Raw genomic sequence first — 23,397 nt, 5'->3', positions numbered from 1 at the left:
CGTCATCTACTGACCGCCGTCTAATGACATGGTACGTTCACAGCGAGGACGAACAAATTACGTCAAAATCTATTAGTGTCGGCCAAAATTCACCTGTGGCGGCCCGCCACAAATAAATGCATATGTGGGAAACCCTGCAAAAGTATTGTTGCTGTACATTGTGAATACCCTGTGTTTTTCTGCTGATTTTGTGTTTGACTGACTTACAAACAATGTTAACCTATAACATAGTTTAAATTTTATTGGACATGGTTACAGTTTACTACGTTTTGAGAGTACTAACAGCACGCAATGAACAACAGTAGTTTGTGCTCAGTTACCACTGTACTTCCTTTTTTTCCATTTAGTTATTTGACATTGTCCAAGAATTGGTTTTCATACAGGTATTTACTGTATTTATAACTTTACTGCTGCGTTGGCATAGGTTAGTGATAGATCCGGCTTGAGTACAAATTCAGGTTAAGTCACTAGTTTAGGAACGAAACTATGTCGTAAATTTACAGTCTCCTGGACTTGCTTTTCAAGATTACAAACCCATACCACTGATCACATAAATCCCATTTACACAGCTTGTAAAAGCTGGGATCTTTTTCACCTTCTTTACATTGCTGTTTCGTCTAAATGTCACTTAAACGGAACCAATAGTCCACCTTCTGATGTCGTGTCAAGAGTCAGTCACAACACATACAGTACTGATAAGCAGGTCGAATCTGAGCATTTGTACCCCTTTCTAACAAATTTCAGCAAATACCCAATTGTTGAATGTCTCTAAAAGATTATCTAGAGTTATTATCCGATGGTGTTTCACAAAACACACCACAGGATAATTGCTCAGGATAATTTTTCTTTTCTAATCTTTTTAAGAGTCCTTTTTCTTCCCAGATTTGTCTGGAAAATGATCGGTCCGACAAGTCTAAATGTTAAAGCTAGTTAATATTTACGATCGCAAATACAGTATGTGTGTGGTCAACACCAAGTTCGGTCAATCCATGGACTCTGTGATTGTGAAGTGCACTGGAACACTAGCCAATAAGGAAGCAACCTTAAGCTCCTGCTGTTGCCGGACACAACAATATTGGAGCAATGACTCTTTGAGATAAGTGTTCGCTTTTTTGTGGGATCGCTGTGTAAAAGAGGTCATATTGTTGACATTGCTGGTCTATAATAAAGCCATTGTGTACCCTGTTGTTTAGGAGCTCTGGACCACATTCTGGTATCAACACAAGATGGGAAGTTCCCCCTCAACCAGCTGGGCCAAGTCTCCATGAAATCCCCTCAGCTCATAATGGTCAATATGAGCAGCTACCCTGAGGTAAGACCATCACTCACAAACCAACACGACAACAAACATATGTTCTTTTTATTTGCATGTCTGTGTGTGTGTGTGTGTTACACACAAAAGCTAGCTAGCTAGGATAGTTCCTGGTTCACAGAAGAGGACGTAAGTGATGGGTCTACACCGTTTATTTATTTATTTATTCATTTACTTATTTTATTCAGGGGCAAGGGTAACTAAAACGCTATCGGGGATTCGCTTGTTTGTGTGACCATCCATAAATTGACGAGCTACTTCCTGTTTCCCAAAGTACGACGTCGGATCACAAAACCATACCACTGATTCTGGGGCTATCAGAATTGTCATTGAATATGGTCCTCAGAGTAATCTGTTTATTTATTATTGTTTGTTTCATTGTTGTCTTTGTCCAATCCTGGCATAGTTGTTTATATGCATTTTTGGCGTGTGTGCGTGTAGGTTGTTTCAGGTTTCAACTCAGTGATACTGTTTATGGGTCAGTTGAAAAGGTTCATAAATAGACCTAGTAGAAAAAAAAATCAGGTTATATTTATACAATTTAATTTCTATTATTTATTTTTTTAACAGTCCTTCCATAGCACATGTGCTAGCACCCTGAAAACTTTACTTGATATCAGTTATGTAGTTTTTGTGTGATCCTGCTGCCTAACAAACAAACTGCAATTAACACAGTACCTCTGGTCTTGGTTCTTTCGGACTTGGCGGAGGTAATAATCTGAGGCTTGAAGTGGAGCTAGAGCAGACATAAATGAAACCTGACCTTAGAGTCTCATGCCAACTTGGTCTCATATGCTAATTGATGGATCACTCGAGGAGCCCTTTGTTCTGGAGTGAAAGATAGCACCAAGAACTTGAACTGTGTGTGTGTGCTGATATGTAAAATACATCTGTGTGTACGTTGTCACCAAAAGGAAATGACCTCATTTTACCCCCAAGTTAGGAAGGAATGGATTATTTTCCTTTTTTTTTTTTTTTTATACCCTCCTTCTTCAGCAGTACAACAATGTACTAATCACAGCTCTGGTTCATCCAGTAAGCTTATAGTGTCCAGACTTTTCCAGACTGGTGGTCTGGAAAGTCAAAGCACTTTTTTTTTTTTTTTTTAGTACAATTAAGACATTACACAATCATGTGTTGCCTTTTCTTCTTCATTTTCCAGAGACGATTTACGACTTGTCATGAAATGCAACGATTAAAGTGCCTGTAAAGACACCAATAAAATGTCTTGTAAACTTGACACACCACAGAGGAAAAAAAGACTTGCCAAATTTGAATGAATAAACGAAATCATCATGTATCTAAAATAATAATAATAAAATCAGGAAAAATAAGGCCTGCTCTCAACCTCCAGGACTGTCTGGACATGCCCACTAAAGGCGCTGGAGACGAGCCCTTCACCTGTCAATCAAATACGTTCGCTCGTATGCTGTGTGCTCAAGTGTCTGTAGTCAGCTACTGGCTGAATAACATCTGCCCCTGTGTTAAATAAACAGTTAACTTTTCCCCTTCTCTGATATGTGGGGACCTACAGACAACAACACCAAGCAAGGTGCTCACGTATTTGACACCCACTGAGCAAGCTCCTTAGATTTTTAGCCCGTTAGCTCGCAGGCTAGCGAACGCAATAAGCTGTTAACTTTGCGTTAAGTGTCTCTGTTGTGTGAATCTGCGTGCTTTGCATGGAGGGAGGCTTTGGAGTATTGGACGGACGCGGCACCGGTCCACGAGCCCACTAGTGGCTAATAACTACTAGCCTAGCCGCTAGTATCAGGCCATTTCGCTGTGGTGTTGAGTGGGTACCATGCAGCAAAAAGAAACAGCTTTTATTTTAAGCCTATTCTGTATATGTTTCGACTTCATGTTTGCCGTTGTCAATTTTTGTTCGCCAGCAGTGACTTATGCATAAGTTCCTAATGTAGGTGGAGCCCTAGAGGGGGAAAAAGGCTTTTCTTTCCTTGCTTTTGCTTTAAACCAGAAAAACATCTTTTATTATCATGATGCTCTCTTGAATTACAGTACTTAAATGCAGAATCACAAACATACGTCCACCATATGGACAAAAGTATTGAGATGCACCTCTTAATGCATTTAGTGACCTATCGGCCCCACTTAATCATCTTATCAAGTCGTTTTTGGGCAATTCTAAGCTCGCAATTTTGAGGGAACAGTTTAGGTAAAGCCATCATTATTGCAGTGTTTCCAACCTTTGTTAAGCCAGGGCCAAGGCGCATTCTGTTTTTTTTTACAATAGAAAAATCTCACAGCACACCACCAAACAAAAATGTCACAATACTGAAATGATGATGATATCATTTTAATTAACTTAATATGTTTAGTTGAACATAAAGCTATTATTCTGTTGTATGACTGGCATCAGGTAGATATACAGGTTAGTGGCACTAAGCAGGCCCAAAAAATGGCATGTAAATTTGACACACCATAGAGAAGAGTAATGTTAACAAGCCTACCAAATTCAAATGACAAAACAAAAATCGCCAAGTATATAAAATCAGGTTTCAAAACGTATACTAATAGGGGCCACCTCTCAGCTCTCAGGCACTGTGGGTGTGTCGAATGGATGCGCCAAAAGGAATAAAACATATTGAGGGGGTGCTAGCTTATACGATGTAAAATCACGTTAGGATGCTCAACTTCAAAATTGAATGGTTATTGTGGACTATAATCATAAAAATAACCACACAACTCAACTTATCCTCGTTGTTGGTGACATAATGTCACAGCACCTAACTACAGCGGGGACGGTAGGAGGAAGCCCAGGTAGTTAGACAGTCAGCATTGCCCCATTCACTAGTGTCAAGTTACCCATGAAGCCTTGTTGTCTCTGGTGAAAGTTTACAAAACTATTTGCCGTAAAATGTGCACTGCATAGTCGGCTGGTGGTGTTGATGTTCAGCTCACCATCTGCGTGTGCTTTTAAAAAGTCAATCCATCGCTTTATTATTTCCCAATTTTTTGGGAGCTTAAAAAAACGTCACCGAGCTGTTGTGTAAATTGAGGCATCCAGGAAAGACGCATTTTCGGGGTGTAGCCATCGTTAGCTTGCTAACTACATCCTGGATGGTAAATGGGCGTTGTTATGGAAGCTAAGCACAGTTAATTCACAACTGAGCAGCATAGCCAAGCAAAATGACGTCACTTTGTACTTAAATAGTGGAGGAGGGAACTCGCGCTAGAAAGTACACGCCCCAGCCCCTTGATGTCACGGGCTGTGTTTTAGCGCCGCCCACAAAATCAGGAAAATTCAAATGGTGAAAAAGATGCTTATCTCAACAATTCAGCACTATAATTGTTATAGGTCTTGACATGTTTTCAGCACTTATCTTCAAACATACTGTATCTCATGTATTTAGAAACAAAACACGGATAACTGCTGAGAACCTCTTTAATCGTACCATCCGCTATCTAGGATTGAAGATTATTTAATTGCTCTGGCTGTCACCATATATCTGTGACATAGATCGAAAGATAAATAAATCATACTTTTTGGACCATTGAGTGTCAGTTCGATGAAATTGGTTTATTTCCTGTGCCACACCTGATGATCCCTCACAGTACAGTGATTGGGAATCACTTCATTACAGCATAAAGAACCACATCCAACACCAACAGACATTGGGAGCCAAGAGGATATTGATGTCAGGTAGCGGGGGTGGAATTGAATTTGTGGAGTCCTTCAGTCACAGGCCGCATTTTTAGCCACAAGTGCCCGCGGCCAGTGGTACTCTGGTAAGTGTTTCTTAGCAGTGACTCTGACCGCAGACCACACGCACAGTCCAAGCAGACACACAACACATGCATTACTCTGGTGTGCACGTCGCACACAGAGGTGAGTCCGCCGTGCCCAGAGCTAATACGCTTATAATGATGACTATCCATTACCAGGCCTTCCAGATGCCCTTCAATTGTTTTCCAGTCATTCATTAACAAGCAGCAGGCCTGTATTTGTGCGTAGGTGAGCATCACTGAAGCGCTTGTACATGCAGGCAGACAGCAGCACGCATTCCTTTCCGCTCACTTCTTGGCTTCGAACTAGTGCCGCTCGCGTTTGATGTGAAACTTCAGTGTAATTTCCCCCCCTCATCCGCACTTACATGTTAACGAGAACCTGGCCTGAAAGATTCCGGCTTGGTTTTTCACCCAAAAAATAGTCGTCATGAGCGCGGAAGCAGTGATGAATATGATGCTGAGAACACTCTAACATAGGTATGAGCCGAATCTATCACTCGCCACTCCAAGAGAGCAAGTAGAGGTCTGCGCTCTCTGGGCAATTTTAGCAAAGGAAAAGAAACAAGAGCCGAATGAATTAATTCAATACGCGCAAATAAATTCCTTTAATCTCACTGCCATTTCTTTCCCCCAGTGGAAAACACCAGAAGGAGCTGTCTCGAAAGGAGAAAAGGAAGGGTAAAAAAAAAAGGAAATGCACATTTTTATGCATTTTTAAACTCTTTGGAATGCTCAGCGTAGGGAATTGTCATGGAGCGAAATTGTCTTGAAGTGATTTTTCTTTCTCCTGTATGCAAAGTGCAGCATCTGGTAAGATGTTAACAATCTCTCAGTAATGCCCTTTTGTGTCCAAATGATCATTGTCAAGATTGTGTTCAGCTTTTTTTTTTTTTTTTTGGCACTACTTACCTCTAATGTCATGCAGGATGATGCCAGATTTTAAGGCTATCTGATGTCCAATCAGACTGACATTAATGAAGCCATTCCTCTCTGAAGTTTAGATCAGCTCAGCTGCAAGTAACTGCATACTCAGGTGCATTTATGGCTGTTGGCAATGATGCAAAAGCAGCAGGTAGGGAAGAAGGAGCAACAAGAGCCTGTGGTGATTTCATACAGAAGGATTCCACGCATGGATCACATGACATGTGATTTGGAGTGCAAAGACCTAGCAAGCTAATTGTGTCCTTGTGAAAAATACTATGAGAATAGTCGTACAAATATAAGAATGAAGTCATACATATGAGACTAAAGTCACACTTCTGATGGAAAATCAGATTTTTGTAAAAATATTTTCTACATTTAATGAGAGTAAAGTTGTAATTTTACAAAAATGTAAAAGAAAAAAAATCGAATGAGAATCCATCCATCCATCCATTTTCTTTACCGCTTATCCTCACTAGAATATTCTCAAAAATTGCAACTTTTAAGTTGTAAATCAGGAAATATATTTTATGAGAGGGAACTTGTATTATAATTAGAAGAATTCATAGATTTACAAAAAAAAGTGTTAATATACAAAGAAATTTTTTTTATGAAAATGAAGTTTTAAAAGTATTATTAACAAAATATATACATATATATAATATATTTCGGATAAAAAGTTCCTAATTTTATGAAAATAAATTCCAAATTGTACAAGAATATTCATGTTATTTATTTTATTTATTGTGAATATTTTACAAGAATGAAGTTGTAACATTTCCCCAAAACAATCATATTTTTATGAGAATAAAGTTGTAATTTAGCAGAATAAAGTCATGACTTTATCCCAGAAATATTTTGAGCGTGAAGTTGTATTATTATTCAAAGGTTGTACATTTACAAGCAAAGGTAATATTTTTTTAAGAATTGATAAGAATTGTTGCAATTTATGAGAATAAAGAATGTTAGTCTTAATTTTATGAGAGTGAAGTCTCAATTAATGGAAAGAGTCGTAATATTCCCCAAAAATATATTTTATGAGAATTAAGTTGTTTTGAGTTATTGCTGTTGTTTAAATTAGAAAAAAAAATTCCGAGAAAATATTCATAATTTTATAAGAATACATTAAAGTCACAATTTTATGAGAATAAATGTACAGTATGTTTTTTTAAGTGAGTATGAAATAGCAATGTGTCAAAATCAACGTAATATTATGGAAAAATATATTTTATTACTATAAATATTATTTAAAAGTAATAAGAGTAAAAATTTATGAGAATAAAGTTATTATTTAGGATAAAGTTTTAGATTTGTGGAAAGAAATAATATTGTAGAAATTTTAAAGGAGTCATGTTAAAATATATTTTTTTTTTACTGTAAATGACAGTCCTAAATTATCTAAAATAATGTCATTTTTTTGTTTTTGTTTTTTAAGAATGAAGTGGTGGTATTACAAAAAATAATTCTGAAGATACAACAAAAAATATGGCTATATTGACAAATCCATGAGAACATCGTCATCACACTAGAGAGATGTTGTAAATTTACAAGAATATTTCAATCCTAGATGTTTTCAAGATGCGCTTTAGTCGTTGTTTGCTCGACCATCATCTATGTGAGCAGTTTAATGGAATTGATTCATTCTCGTATATTTACAACATTATTGTTATAGCAAAAGGACTTTTTAGGATGACTTGTTTTTTTTCTCCGAATTTTACTTCCATCCATCCATCCATTTTCTGAGCCGCTTCTCCTCACGCGGGTCGCGGGCGTGCTGGAGCCTATCCCAGCTGTCATCGGGCAGGAGGCGGGGTACACCCTGAACTGGTTGCCAGCCAATTGCAGGGCACATACAAACAAATAACCATTCGCACTCACAGTCATGCCTACGGGCAATTTAGCGTCTCCAATTAATGCATGTTTTTGGGATGTGGGAGGAAACCGGAGTGCCCGGAGAAAACCCACGCAGGCACGGGGAGAACATGCAAACTCCACACAGGCGGGGACGGGGATTGAACCCCGCACCTCAGAACTGTGAGGCTGACGCTCTAACCAGTCGGCCACCGTGCCGCCCCGAATTTTACTTTTATATTTAAATGTATTTATTTTTAAAGTGTGGTCCTAACACTCATTTGTCTGTGTGTGTGCATTTGTGTGTCACAAGCATACTCTTGTAGGGTCACCGGGGGTCAGCGCCCTGCCCTGCAACCTCTCAGTCCCATCCCACAGGACTTGGCGCTGACAGTGGCCCAAGGCACTTCCACAGTGTACGGGCAGCCACACAAGCACACGCATACACACACACAAACGCACACACACAAGTTCCTCACCCAAACACACAAAGCATCCAGAACACCTTAATGATTGCCAGCTGGAGAAAGACCACTACCTGCAGTTGTAGCTTTGATTTTTCATTCACCCCACCCTTCTTGTGTGTTCTTGTGTATGTTTGTGTGTGTTTGTTGTGTGCGTGGCCTCAGGCTACGTCGGCAGCTGCCCGTGCCCTGAGAGAGAGTAGCATGAACCTCAACCCTGACGTGGATGGGACAATCATCAAGGTGCCTGTTCCTAAGTGAGTCTCTTACACACGCACACACATGCATGAACTATGTTTTTTTTTGTCATCCATCTGATCCTCCTTCAGGCATCAAACACATCTATGTTGTACGAAAACATTGACTGTTATTCTTTTCCTAGAATATCAATGCTAAGTGTAGTGATATAATCTGTTTTGTCACCTCCAATAAGGAGATGACGATACCTTGTGTACCAGGCTGCAGGCAAGAATATGTAAACATGTTTTATTTTAACCATTTATTGACTATGTGGAGTTTTTATTTATTTTAATTTTTTTATATCTTCTGACATGTCTCTGTATGAGAGAATTATGTATGTCTTGGTTATAGTTTTGAAGCTAACCTTTGCTTCAAATGAGTAAAAAATACATGCACATTGTGGCAAGCTGCTACCTCTGCACCTGCAGTATGAGCTCTGACAAGAGCGAGGGAATAGATGGCAATGAATGGTCATTATTAAACATAAAAGAAAGGGATCTCAGGAGAAAAAAAAACATAAAAGGCAGGAATCTCTCTCATGCTAACAGCCAGTTAACTCCTGGTCCAACACAAAGAGGGTCAGGGGAAACACTTTCAATGGGTCCCAGTCTGATTCCAAAATCAAAAGAAAAATATCAATACATTTGTAATTTTAAGGATTATTGTACATTTAAGTCAATATTGCAAGAGTAAGGTCAAAATATTACACGAGATAAAAATATGTAATTTTATTTAAAAAAAACAACATATTTTATATATATATATATATATATATATATATATATATATATATATATACAATTTCTTTAACCGCTTATACTTGAAAAAATGAATACACGTTAGACAATAAGTCATTATGCGTCGGGGTTGAACCGAGTAGTCGGCTAGTCAACTTTGCTATTCCGCATTGCTGTTTCGTGCTTGAAGTTGATTAATCGCTAATCATATGTTTTTTGGCATCTCTTCTAACAATTGGCCAATTTACAAAGGACATGTGACTCATCTGTCTGCTGTTGTCACCAGACTATAACACTCTGTGGTAATGTCCGGCCAACAAGGCGACAGTCTTCTTCATACATCTGTGGGACTCTTGACAGTACAAAAAAGCAGCTGGTTGTGAATGAGTATAGTGGTTAACCCTGCAAGCTTTGGCTATTGCGATAGCTGCTAGTTTTAAAATATTCATACCGGTACTAGCGAAACCACGGGACTGGCGGCGAGGAACGAGTGCAGCAGCACAAAGTGAAACTCCATCTTCGTCGCCAATTCTGTATCTTATGTCCAATAATGTGTGGGCAACAACTGTGTGAATAATGGTAACTTTATTCACGACACCTGTTGCTTTACGATAGTATGTGGTCACACTTGTTGCTGTACTGCATACTTTACAAAAAAATGACACCGGTATCACGGTCATTTGCAAAATATGCAAGTCTAGTCCTCAAATACAGTAAAAGCACAATTGAAATAGAAACAGGGAAAACAGAGAAATACATAAATTTTTGGGAGCCTGGCTATGACGTGCACAAGAGGAGACCAGCCGACTCATTGTAAAGAAAAACATGCAGGGCTACCAGTAATTACAACAACGACATTCAGTTTATTGGTGAATTGTATTTTCAATCTTCTTTTTTTTTTTCTATAGTGCTGAAAGAATATTAATGACATCGATTAATATTAGAAGCATCCACCGCTTATCCTCACTAGGGTTGCGGGTATGCTGGAGCCTATCCCAGCTAACTTTGAAAGTAATTTAGCAAGATCAAAGCCTTAGTATTCCTACTAAAAACTGATTCATTTATGGATACAGACACAATATTGAAAAGTGAAGGTGACATATGAGATGTATGGTGTAATGTTATGAAAACAAATTTTGCTAAAGAGAGTCATTATTACTTTAAAAAATAGTAAATGTACAGAAACAAAGTCTTAATATTTTGAGAGTAAATGTCACAATATTACCGGCGAAAAGTTGTCATCCCAAATGTAGTTTTGTCATGTGTGTCTAGCCATTAATTTGAGGGTTTCCATTCAGTCCTTCACTCCCTGTATTGTGCACATTTGCATTTAGTATGTAAGAGAGGCCCGTGTGTTTATGTGCATGCGTGTTTTCTGGCGGATGCAGCAGCAGCAGGTGTTAGTCTGATGGAGTCGGGACACACGCGTCGGACCGCTCTCCCAAAACGCACCCACCCACCCCCTCCAATCAGCCTCGGCATGCTCCCGAGACTCCATTTGCATTTGCAAAGAGAAGAAGAAGGCGCCCGTTGATTCGCAGTGGAATCAGCAATTAGAGCGTATTGTTTGCAGTAAATAGATGCTACTCGTGGATTGTTTGCAAATAGTCCACGAGGCTAGAAAACAGCAATTAAGGACAAAGAAGCAGAATGACACGGCAAGTCAAATTTTGTGAGTGATTAAAACAAGCGAGGTGATTACAAAAGTTGTCGCTTTGATGGATGTTTCAGCTCTGGAGTGAAACCTTGGGGAGTGATTTTTAAGTAGCCGCTACAAACTTTACACAATAACAACCTGATATTAGCATGTTGTTCTGCACTTGTTCTAAAGATATAATGAAAGGCGAGTTGGTCATCTCTAAACAAGGACGCTTTAACTGACACAAACACAACTTAAATACAGCTCAATCAGAGCGTAGACCTCCACTGAGGTTACTGTGGATCATTGTATTTTTGTTCCTCCAGCCACATTGGGGCAATTAGGTTTACTTACTGTTTTCATTGGATTGTTTGATATTTATGGCCTATTTTTATACAAATGTTTACTGTAATTTTGACTTTACTACTCTAGTGGTATAGGTTAGCGATAGGCTACGGTGTGTTTAGACCAGTGGCGTTTCCAGAAACCCCCCGTGGGGAGCCAGGCAAGAAGGACCATAGAGCCTCTTAAAACAACAAAAGGGTTAGTACCCCATTAGGAAAATTCCCAAATCTTGACGTGTCATTGCAATGTCTACAGGGTTTTCAGTTGTCCTTGATATGGACCAATATCAGCTATCTAGCCACCAGCCAGCAACATCTAGCAAGGGGCCCTGTGCGGGGGATTTCCGACACGTTATTGTTGCGGTGTCGAAAGCAGTGCCATTGTTTTGTCATTGATATTGGCAAAGGCCAGCCGTCTCTTGGGGCCCGACGCAATTGCCAGATTTGCCTGCCCTGTTGCGGCGTCTCTAGTTCTAATTTGTGCACAAATTCAGCTAACTTCACCACCATAAGAACAAAACTCGGTCGTAAGCCAAGGACTGTAGTTGTTGTCGGATATACTGATTTAATTTTCATAGAGTCTAAAAGTTACAATGAAGAAAAACACATCTTTTGGTTTGTGCATTGCAAATAAGAGTATATCTCTGTCCAAAACCTTCCATCCATCCATTTTGCAGGTGAGCTCGGCCTATCCCAGCTGACTTAAGATGAGAGGTGGGGTACACCCTGGACTGGTCACCAGCTAATCGCAGGGCACATATAGACAAACAAGCATTTGCACTCACATCCACACCTAAGGAAAGGTTTGTCTTCAATGAACCTAACATGCATGTTTTTGGGATGTGGGAGTAGCCAGAGAAAGCCCACACAAGCACAGGCAGAACATGCAAACGCCAAACAGGAAGCTCAGAGTCGAACCCTCAACTTCAGAACTGTGAGGCGAATTAGTAACTGTGTGGCTTGCCCCAAAAAATGGATGGCTGGCTGGATTGTAATAAGTTGTGTTAACCTCATTTTAGTTATTGATATCCTCGATCATAGCTGTTAATTGATTTCACAGGGGGAAATGGTCTAAGCCTTGGCGGAGGTCTTCACTCTCGGAGTTACTCACTGCCACTCAGGGAAAAGATTAGTCTGAAATCTCTGTATGCTTGGGAAAAGCCTGTTGAATATCATCATCACACATGTCAGCAAACTCTGACCAGAAATTGGACTGTGGCTTTTAAATGTGCACTCCTCACTTTTGTGCCAGGGATTTAACTTTGTTGTTTGTTTTGCTTCCATTTTTTTTTGGGTTGACTCCCTCGTAGGGTGACACGTGAGCACAGAGAGAACCTCGCCAAGACCGCCAAGCAGTTCAGCAACAAGGCCAAAGACTCTCTGAGGAGAGTGCGCTCAAATGCCGTAGCGCAAGTGAAAAGGGCAAAGGAGGGACACTCTGAGGACACCATCCGACTCGTAGAGAAACAGGTACAAGAGCGAAAGCACCAAAGAGGTCTTCTCGTCACCAGCGTGACTCTGTCACTGTCGCGTCTTTGCCTTCGCAGATTCAGCAGATGGCCGACAACATCGCAGCAGACATTGAGAAACAGCTCGCAGCCAAGACCAAAGAGCTGCTCAGTTGAATGTGAGGAGACACACATGCAGCTATTCAATACGTCATCATTCTGTCACAGCCACACCCACAGGCGGACATGTTTAATACGCATTGTGTTGATATTCTACAGCAACAGCAACACGGTGGGAATAGGTTTTGGACTTTGGTGCCGGTTTCATATGTAAGCGGGTGTTCACACAATCCGAGAAAAGAGAAAAACTGGGCTGTTCTTCTGGACTTCTCTTTACATGATAATAGGATGGATGGCTGTTGTGTTGAAGTCTGAAAATTCAAACATTTGAAAATGGGTCTCAAATGACACAGTTATCGTTTCTGTGTGAACACTGAAAATGTTAATTAAATCTTATTCATCAATTTGTTCTTATTCTGTGAACATATTTAGAATCTCCTCAGACAATGCGTACGTACGCACAAATAATGAAAGGTCCGCTTTCGAAAAAACAAACATCTTTTACTCAAGCTGCACAATGTATTGCTACTATGAAGTATTAATTCATAAAAACTATAACGGTAATATTTGAAAGCTGGACTTTGCTAGTGATTTGACTACATGTACTAATCGTGAAAATGGACATTTCTCATCACTTTCTGTGCTGTGTGTGTGTATCTGCCACTGGCTAGCTGTTGCCAGTGGTCACTCAACAATCACACTTCATCGCGTGATCTGAACAGTAAACAAGCTGCTGTATTCGGTGTTTTCCTTACCACTACACACCAATACGGATGACGTGATTTCCTAGGTGAGCGGTGTCAAACTTATTTTTGTTGCGGGCCATATCGTATCGTACTTATGCTTTCCCATGGAGGGTTGTTATGACTGTAAACCCATATAAAGTGCAACAATTTGATTTTCAAATTAATTGACTATTGTGATAATCTAGTAATCGTTTAGAGACAGTGCGTAAAAATTGTCCAAATCCTCTGACTTAGAGCCTCTAAACATTAAATGATCTCAGATTTCTGTAGCCCTCCATGAAAGCAGAAGGATTATCTTTCTGTTGAATCAAAATAAAACGTTTGCAAACATCTGCTTTTACATTGGAAAAGAATGATCAACATTTATGCCCATTTTCTGACTCATTACGGACCAAACCACTATCTTAATCATAATCAATTTGTTTGTGCATTTTCTGCACTGTTAAATTGTTAAAGTTAAAAGTTGTTTTAATCCGATTCATCGACTAATCAAAAAGATAACACATTAATTGATTATTAAAATAATAATTGACAATTTTTAATTTGGCCACATCACTTCCAAAGATGCGAAGGAAAATCCTCCCTCCTGCCTCTCTACTCTTGCCGTCTTCAAATAAATATGTTACTGGGAACGAATGGCTTTTTAATCGGATTTGTGGGCTTCCTCATCATCAACCCTCTTGCCACAAGGGCTGTCTGTTTATATAAAACAAGCGCACCCGTCTGGATGTCAACTGGCTGTTGTTTTTTTTTTATAATCTCCTGGTGGCAAAAACAGACATCTTCAACACGGTGCTAAACATTTGCTTCACATTCAAGATTGAAAATGTGTATGCATGTCGACTATTGACCGCACGTCTTCTCTCCTTCAAATGATTATTGATGGACTCTATTAAAGCCAAACCGCTTTGTAGTGCTTGTTTGTGTGTGCGTGATCGCTTTTATTTTCTTTTTCTCCACTTTCAGTTTGAAGTCAAACCCCCACCTCTTCCTTCTCCTCCATTAGTTTGAGTGATAATGGACTTTTCCTGTGTGCGTGGACCTGACTGTCGGCACCACAATGGTCCATTAGGGTGGGTGGGTGTTTGGGGGGGGCTATTAATGTTGTCTTTGTTTTGAAATAGCTGCACTTAAAAAATAGTATGGAACTGCTATAGTAGTCAGATTGTCTGAATGGGAGCAAAACCATTAGAGCATGGACTCCTGCTTTCCACTTCCTGTGGTTTTGTCTTTATTTTTATTTTATTTGTTTTGAGTGCAGTCCAGCGGTCTCACAAACACATGATTGATTTCGTGCTATCAAGCTTTCCTTTTGTTAAAGATAGGGTGTTAAAATGAAGTAGGCCTGCGTCCTTCAGTATGGTTTGCCTTTAATGGGCAAAACAGAGCAGAGTTGTTAGATAAACAAGAGTTTAGCAAAGGAGCGTCTGTGCAGGGGACGCGGGCGGCCTCGCGTGGAAATGGCAGCGTTCTCCGGGCCATTCCGTGTCCAGATGTCAGCAATTTTGGGGGCATTGTGTACCTTGGCCTGCAACAGAGGCTTCATGATCGATGGAGGGCTGAAAATCTCCACAAGTCTCTGGCGCAACAAACGCAGGCCAAGCGCGAGGAAATTGCTTTCAGCTGATAGCTTCATTTCGCTTGACATTTATCAAGTGGAAGACGGGTTCTTTTTTGGTAGTGGGGGGGTGGGGGTACAAATGTTTACTGCAAAAAAAAAAAACGCCTTCCTGGTTCGCGTGTGTGTGCATGCCTTCCATCTTTAAGTTGTGGCGTGTCCTTTGGCCCCTCCGCAGAAAAATATACAAATCTAAATTAGTTCAGTAAACTTTTTGGGGATTTGATAGCAGGGCCTTTTATTTGCTTTTGGTGCACAGAAGGAAAGATAACCACACGTGTGCTGTGATAAATGTGACGTGCACACCATGGACAGAAAGTTAGAAAATCACAGTATACACAACTGGCCACTGCAATAGGTACACCTGCACGATCTGACAAGCCGCTACCAGATACGTACAGTCGAAGTCTGCCTTTAGAAAAAAAAAAAAATAATAATAATTATTAATAATTAATAATAATCAGTGTAGATTCCATAGGAAATAATGGAAAGTGGGTCAACTGTTGCCCTCATACTTTAACCTTTATTAACCCTATATGCAACAAGGGACATATTATAGGAAATTGACTTTGTCATTGCTTGTATATGAATAGTTGGCTTTCTCAAGTGCCTGCCCACCCATCAAATGTGAAATTAAACAGTCAAGTAAATATTTTATCATTGCCTATTTCAGAAAATGTCTGTGCTTCAGCCCTTCTGAATTTTGCCAAATTGTGACATCACAATTAATCATCTTTACATAATAACCGCTCCCACGCTGAGTTTCTCCGCCCACGACGTGACAAGCTAGGCTGGGTGAAGATTCAGAGCCCCTATCAAGCAATGCCCCCTGCTGTCACATCAGGATAGGTAATGTAAACATCTGCATTGAGTTTTTTTTTTATGTACAGATTAGTGTTAGCTTCTGACAAGCGGCACATACTAAATTGCTTGGTCAAGTTGTCATTGTGGTGGGGATAATTGTGTTTGGTGTCCATGTGCCACATAGACACGGAGTAGTGTATGAGTGCTGCCTCCACGAATGAAAATTCTTTTTTTGTCTTAACGGGCTCTTGCTTTTCCCCCCTCACTCGGCTCTGCAGAGGACACTTGCTTGTCAGTCAAATCCCCTCGCTATATCCCTGGTCGTCATGCTAACAAAATGTATACTTTCTATTCTCCCTTTACAGTTGCTTAATGTAACATTTTAACACCTATTATTCAAGTGAACAAAAAAAGTTAAACACTATCAAAAATAAGACAATACCAGATGCAATCATATCTTTAATGACAAATTATGAGTTTAAAAAAAAAAAAAAAAAATTTTCTTTTTTTACATTTTTGCTTGTCACACCAGTGTAAAAATAAGTGAACCGCTGTAAAATAAAACAAAACACTACCTTATGTTTGACGAGAATGTGAGTCTGCTTACTTTTCGTATCATGTTGCTGTTCTTCCGTTAACACCCCTTCTTGAGGGTGCTCCTTTTGGTAATAAGTGTCAACTGTGTCACTAAAAATTGCCAAAGAAATTCATGTAAAATGAATTCTCCAGGTATGCTCCCGTAATGCTTCCCTATTCAGGACTAGCACTATAGGAAGTGGATGAATAGATGTTTAGCTACATGAGTAAATCAAAATTAGAAAAAGCTCTCAGTATGACAACCAGAATACTGAACATTTTCCTTTTCTACGTGTACCTAATGTAGCAATCGTGTCGCTATGTTGTGCAGATACTGTATAGGGTATCAGGTTAAAATGTAAGTACGGACATATTAAAGGACAATTTGCACTCGTGTTGTTGTACCAACAACTTCCCGTCATCCTCTCCTGCGTCCTTCTGTATGCTGATTTCTGTATTGTTTGAGAATATCATGATGCCAGTGTGCAACAAGCCACACACACAGACACGCTCATAAACATACGCACCGAGTCTTTTCTCTCCCCTCATCACCTCTGGAGTGCAAAAGAGTGTGTGAAGCCGCCCAGAAGATGTCACTGAGTCTCCAATCAACACATGAATAGGAAATAAAGCTCTCCAACGGGACACGCTTTGTGCGTAAATGGCTGCTTATGCAAATTAAACTGAAAAGGATCTGATGTGCATAAGAGCATCTCTGACCTTTTCAGTCAGCTCGGATAGCCCTATTAATATTTATAGATGTAATTGGCTGAGCTTGGGTAGTGCGAGGCCTTGTGCAGTTAGGCAAACCCACATATAGGCCACGCCCCCACCTCCTACCCCCCCCCACAGGTGGATGCTCTTACTTTTTGCGGCTAACTGAGATTCCTTTTAAGTAGGAAGTTGGATATCCTAATAATCACGTAAACTAATAGCGGGCGGCGAGAGTGTTTCCTTCCGCCGCACTCGGCACGTCAGTTATTCTCAGAATTGTTGCTGTCTGTCTGGTCTGCGAGTCATTTGGACAGAAGGGAACGTGCGTCCACTCAGTAACCCCCTCCTTGACGTTTAGTGGGGATCACACGGGCCCCCTTTTTGGGAGGCCTCCCCCTCAACCGACATGCTTCCACACACCTCCCGCCTCTCCGACGTGAACAAAGCCTTCCTCAGTCTAAAGTGGCCCAATCTCAAATGATTAGCGGCATGGGGGGAATTACATATTTAGCTTTACGTCCGTTGCCATTTCCTCCCCGCGGCCTGATCTGAAGTGACTGGCGAGTGGTGCCCTCCATGTCGCTATCTCCGAGGGGCTAAAAAGACCCCCCAGCGCACACACACCCCCACCCCGCAGGAGACTTGTGTAATCAAGGGCTTCCAACAGAGTAGAAGATGAGAGGTGCACAGTGGACACTGATGACAATAGACCAAATTGCCATTTTATTTTCTTATGTCTGATGTCCTAAACCAGGTGGGGAACCTTTTCCGTATCAGGATGCATTTCAGTTCGTTATAAAGCCCCCCCCCCCCCCAGAGGCACGCACAATTTATGAAAAATACATGATGCAATGATCAACTTTATTGCTGTATATTACACAGGTGTCAAATAGATCCAGATCCGTCCCTCCATGTCATTTTATTTGGCCAATGAAAGCTTTCCACAATTTTTCCTTGTTTCCAAACTAGTTAGTCATCATTAAATGTGTTTTATTAAAAAAAAACAAAAAAAAAAACTAATACTATCCATCCATCCATCCATTTTCTGAGCCGCTTCTCCTCACTAGGGTCGCGGGTGTGCTGGAGCCTATCTCAGCTATCATCGGGCAGGAGGCGGGGTACACCCTGAACTGGTTGCCAGCCAATTGCAGGGCACATAGGAACAAACAACCATTCGCACTCACAGTCATGCCTACGGGCAATTTAGAGTCTCCAATTCATGCATGTTTTTGGGATGTGGGAGGAAACCGGAGTGCCCGGAGAAAACCCACGCAGGCACGGGGAGAACATGCAAACTCCACACAGGCGGGGCCGGGGATTGAACCCGGGTCCTCAGAACTGTGAGGCTGACGCTCTAACCAGTCGGCCACCGTGCCGCCAAACTAATACTAATACATTTAAAAAAAATTGCAGGGGCACTTATCAGGATTGACACACAATATATTAAGGGACAGGAAGTGAAAGTGTCTCGCACTCTAGCTACACAGTCAGTGAACAAACGCGGCAAAAGTGCAGCTTAGCTTCTGGCTAGCAGACGTCATGGCTAGCGACATGCTTCTGGCAGAATGCCAAATTTCTTAAATTATTTGAAATGGCATCACAATGTAAATGTCAGTGCGCCACAAAAATTGGTGTGGTACAAATGCGACTTCCAGCGGAACTGAAATCAGCCTCTCTCTGGCTATTCGGATAGAGCCGAAGCAATAACAATTGCCGTTAGTGCTATTAGTTTCAATAGTATAATAATTCACATTGGTCAAACTGTTGCAATTGCCTCATTTCTGTAAAAAGAAGACAAACTATTGATGTTGAACTTTCCTAAAAAGAAAAGAAAAATTAAGTTGTTGAATTTCTTTTTAAATGTCATTAAATCTGTACATGATTACATAAAACAGGAAAAATGTGTTTTGTATTTTGTTCCCTTACTGTCCTGAATCTAAACCGAACCGTGACCTTAAATCCAAGGTACGTACTGAACTGTGACTATTGAATTACCGATACACCCCTAGCGATTATACATGTATGTGGTTTCACCATTATAACCAGCCCCCCGAGGGCAACCCTAACTATGATGTTGCCTGCAATGACAAGTTAGCCACCCCTAGTATAGTTTGTTGTCTGTTAAAACTTTGAACCGTAAATATACCACAAACTATGATCCCAAAACACTTTACTATCACCCATCCATCCATTTTCCGTACCGCTTCTCTTCACTAGGGTCCCACGTGTGCTGTAGATTGTGAATGAATGAAAAGGATCGGAAATATGTGGGGATTCGGCGTACAATTAACGTGATTCATGCTCACAAGTTAACCCTAAAGCAGATTATTTCTATTATTTGTTATGAGCAGAAAATGTGGACGTCAACCAAATATGTTATAAACAACTGGACAATGCTCCACTGAATTATTTGTGGAGGGTGACGACCATGCATTTAAATTGCAATCTTCTGTCCATCCTGCAAGATGACATGTCTACAAAGCACTTGTTTCAGTTGCTTTCTAAAATGTGATTGTCCTATTTAACAGAAACCCCCTCACTCCGCCAGTACGTAATAATTCACATTTTTTAAAATCAGATCCATACAATGGATCCTTTCCACAATGTATAATGTCCTTCAGTCAAGCCCCCTGCACCAACTCAAACCTGTTGCAGTTCATTCTCTGTACCAGGGCTGTAACTCATTTTTGTTGTGGCCCACATTACTTGTATGGTTTCCCTCAGAGGTCTGTTATGACTGTGAAGCCATCTACAAAGTTTGTAAATGTTCCTCATCATTGTATTACATATACACAAAGAAATGACAGTTAACTAGTTTTGAGGTTGAGAGTCCAGGACAATAGTTTGTTAAACTCTTGTTCAAGATACTCTGAAAAAAGGGTTTGGTAACAGAAAAGTGCTTACAGTATACAGTGAATTTGTCTCCAGTAGTTGGAGTCACTCTAGTACTACAGCAGACAGGCCACTAAACAAAACACACATTTTGGACATAAGTACAGAGTCACTGAGCAATGTAAGGGGACCAGTAGTGCGGTAATGGTGATGCTTGTGCAAATGATGCAGAGTCGTCAAGTAATTACGTATGTCAATTTAAAATTGTGATACAGACTTTAGCAAGAGTAATGGAGGCTGACGCAAATGATTTGCTTTTGCGGGCCACATAAAATGATGAGGCGGGCCGGATGTGGCCCCCGGGCCTGGAGTTGGACACCTGCGCTCTATACCATCAGCTCTCGCTCATAAATAAAGCAGATGAACACCGACAAAGCCATTGGACAGGAAGCCTGTTAATCTGCAATCCAATCCAGCTCGAGTCAAGAGTGAAGCCCGGCTCAGCTTGACTGAGCGGGACCTGCGAGGAAGGAAGCGGAGAACTCAGGAAGCGGCGTTCAGAGCTTTCACCAGTCATATCCATCACTAGGGCTTGTGATGGAGGCATGATTGTGTGTGCTTGTGCGTGTGTGTGTCGTATCCATCACACGGCCAAGAGAGCAGAGTCATTAGAGGGGCTGGGCCGCATTTTAACTAAACATCTTTTTCCATAAAATAAATGCTTCCAGGTTAGCGCGGGTCCCGGAGAAGCCAGGTCGCCAAGCGTTTGCTGCCACTCATCTGATCCCAATTACCAGGCACCGCCAGGTCACAGTCTGCATGCGTGGATGCACACTGGAGAAGACAAGCAAGCAAGTGTGCCTTTCTCTTTTGCTTCCAATTGACACATCGCCACCCCGGTGTGAACCTTACACCTTTTACATTTCTATGACTGCAGCTAGTATTGGGACACACACGTTACAGGACCTCGGGGGGGGGGATGGGGTTTGCAAAATAATTGGAGTTCGCCTTAGGCCCCCAAATGACAATACGCCCCTGCCCTTCACATCCGTGTACTGCAAAGATTTGAATTATTAATGTCCACTAAACAGTGTGAATTTGATAAAATTCTCACACTTCCTGAACTAGATTAAGTACTTAAAATCCTTCTTGAGGGTTATTACCGAACAAGTGAATCATCTCAATGCGTATACCGCACTTCATAATCATAAAGAACATTTCATAGGTTTTGTGCTAAAGACCACACGTTGCCCGTGACCACAACTCACCAAGACAGAGACTTCTGGGAGTTGAGAACGGGTCCGAGACAAGACCAAGCCGAACTACATTTATAGTTTACCATTTCGACTGCTTTAATACTCACATCTTCTCGATAAAAGCCTCACTCGTATCACGCTCAGCTTCATCTCTACTGAATCCTGCTTGGCTGACACTGACAGCAGTGCTACTGCAACCGGCAAGAGCGTCTGGCTTTTGTTGTCGGTTACTCACACTTTGAAAAAGGTTGAACCTTTTGGTTGGGGTTTTTGAAACTTTTTATTTATTTATTTATTTATTTATTTTTTTTAGATAAAAATGGTTTGTCTTCGTCTCGCTGTCTCCTCTTGTCTGCTCTACTGGAATAACTGCTTCATTTTTCCCTCAATGCGCCAAGACGTTTGTAACTTTGTTTTGCTACCCTCTCCCTGAATCCAGTCCAGAAGCTGTAATAGTCCATTGCATGAGAAGGGAGGGTGGAGCATTTGGAACGAGCATGATATATTACGCATTTTAAATGTGAACTAAGACTAAAACAATAATTGCTTTAAATCGAAGTAAACTTTCTCAATCAGTTTTTATGAGATGTTTTTGGGTTGGGGTGGGCTCCAAACTATTGCCTGTGTTTGCCTAATAAGTCCTCCCTGGTGGTGGCCCAACATGATGACGAGGTTTTGGCTAAACGACCTGACTCTATTACGTTCCCATTCACTATTGCAATTAACCGGTGAATTTTAGTGAAAAAGTCCTCATGGTGTGAACTTTAACCCCGGATTATCAACCTAGTCTGACACAAACTAACGTCATTGCTTTTATTGACACGATGCGTCATTTTCTTGCGTGCCTTTAAGTAGCACACTTGATTTTCCGATCTTGATTCTAATAGTTGAGAGGAAACAAATATGTCGTTCCCTTCTTTTGAATACAAAGCATGCAAAAGTCCCAGCAGCTCGTTCACCTCGCTCAGTCAAGTGGTGTTAAATGTATGAAGGAAACACGATCGTGCAAGGGAGGAAGTGTCCATCACGCTCTTTTATTATGTATACTTACTGTTGAAGTGTGTGCATGCCTTTTGGTGTGTACTCCGTGTGCATTTACATCTCTACATCATCATAGGATAATTGCTTCCTCATGCTTCCCCTCCTTCCCCCCACGAATATTAATTACCAGATGAAACCAACCACTTTGCTCTGCAAGGTTTAGGTCGAAAGAGGAAATGGGGGAAGAGGGCGGGGTGAGGGGGGGGGGGGGGGGGGGGTTGTGTGTGTGCGTGCGTGCGTGTGTGTTGCAAAACACAGCATTAGAGTTGCAAAGGAGTATGGCGGGGAAAATGTCTTGCGGGCCAATTAATTCCATATATAAAGGGCTTATTTATTGAATTTGGTTTTATTTAGTAGATGTATTAAGTGGTGCATTTCAAACCACCACTAATCTGGAATTTTATCCACTTGTGTATAACAAGCTGATTTATGTTTTATTTCCTTTAATCCTGAACACGTCCATATGAATACTTATTTTTAAATGAAAGTCCTCAGCATCTAGTTTCAGGAAGTAAGAAAAAAAAAATAAAAATCATGGAGGACTTTCATATGTTTTTATGGAATGTTTTTTTATTTTATCTTTGTCATATAATACTTTTTAATGAATTAAAATGAGTTCTGATCAATTCACAGTTTTTAAAAATTATGTTAATGTTCGCGTAAGGAAATTCAATATTATTTATGAACGTATTTATTCTTATCCTGAACATTGCCATGTGCTTGTGTATTTTTTTTTTTAAATGAAAGCATGATCTGAGTAAACCACACGCTACAATTTCTGGGTGAGGCTATTATCTTATTTCATCTTATCTTGAACGGTTAATAATCCATTAAAATGATAGATCATGATCCAGGAAATAATAAAAATAAATGTTTTTTGGAGGCAATTTCCAATGAACTGATGTATCTTCTTTTATTCTAATCTGAAAACGTCCATATGCAGTAATTACGTTTTAAAAGCAAATAACGTGACATGAGCAATCA

The 23,397-nt window shown here is 40.5% G+C and overlaps 1 protein-coding gene across 10 annotated transcripts in view; it reads left to right on the top strand.

Moving 5' to 3' along the window:
• Window positions 1-22,601, top strand: part of mrrf (mitochondrial ribosome recycling factor) — a 32,701-nt gene extending 10,100 nt beyond the window's left edge. For 9 of the 10 annotated variants that reach the window (XM_061747416.1, XM_061747418.1, XM_061747419.1 and 6 more), the window contains 4 exons: window positions 1,194-1,312; window positions 8,464-8,555; window positions 12,569-12,728; window positions 12,806-14,485. In XM_061747416.1, the coding sequence (XP_061603400.1) occupies window positions 1,194-1,312; window positions 8,464-8,555; window positions 12,569-12,728; window positions 12,806-12,883 (449 nt within the window). In that variant the 3' untranslated portion in view covers window positions 12,884-14,485. Of the gene's footprint in view, window positions 1-1,193; window positions 1,313-8,463; window positions 8,556-12,568; window positions 12,729-12,805; window positions 14,486-20,844 lie in introns of those variants that run through there. The other variant, XM_061747415.1, reaches the window with a different exon arrangement.
• Window positions 22,602-23,397: the final 796 nt, after the last annotated feature.

This window comes from Phyllopteryx taeniolatus, chromosome 15, assembly GCF_024500385.1.
Source record: "Phyllopteryx taeniolatus isolate TA_2022b chromosome 15, UOR_Ptae_1.2, whole genome shotgun sequence".
In the NCBI taxonomy this organism is placed as follows: domain Eukaryota; kingdom Metazoa; phylum Chordata; class Actinopteri; order Syngnathiformes; family Syngnathidae; genus Phyllopteryx; species Phyllopteryx taeniolatus.
The sequence above is the reverse complement of the archived record's forward strand: the minus strand, read 5'-3'. Positions and strand labels throughout refer to the sequence as shown.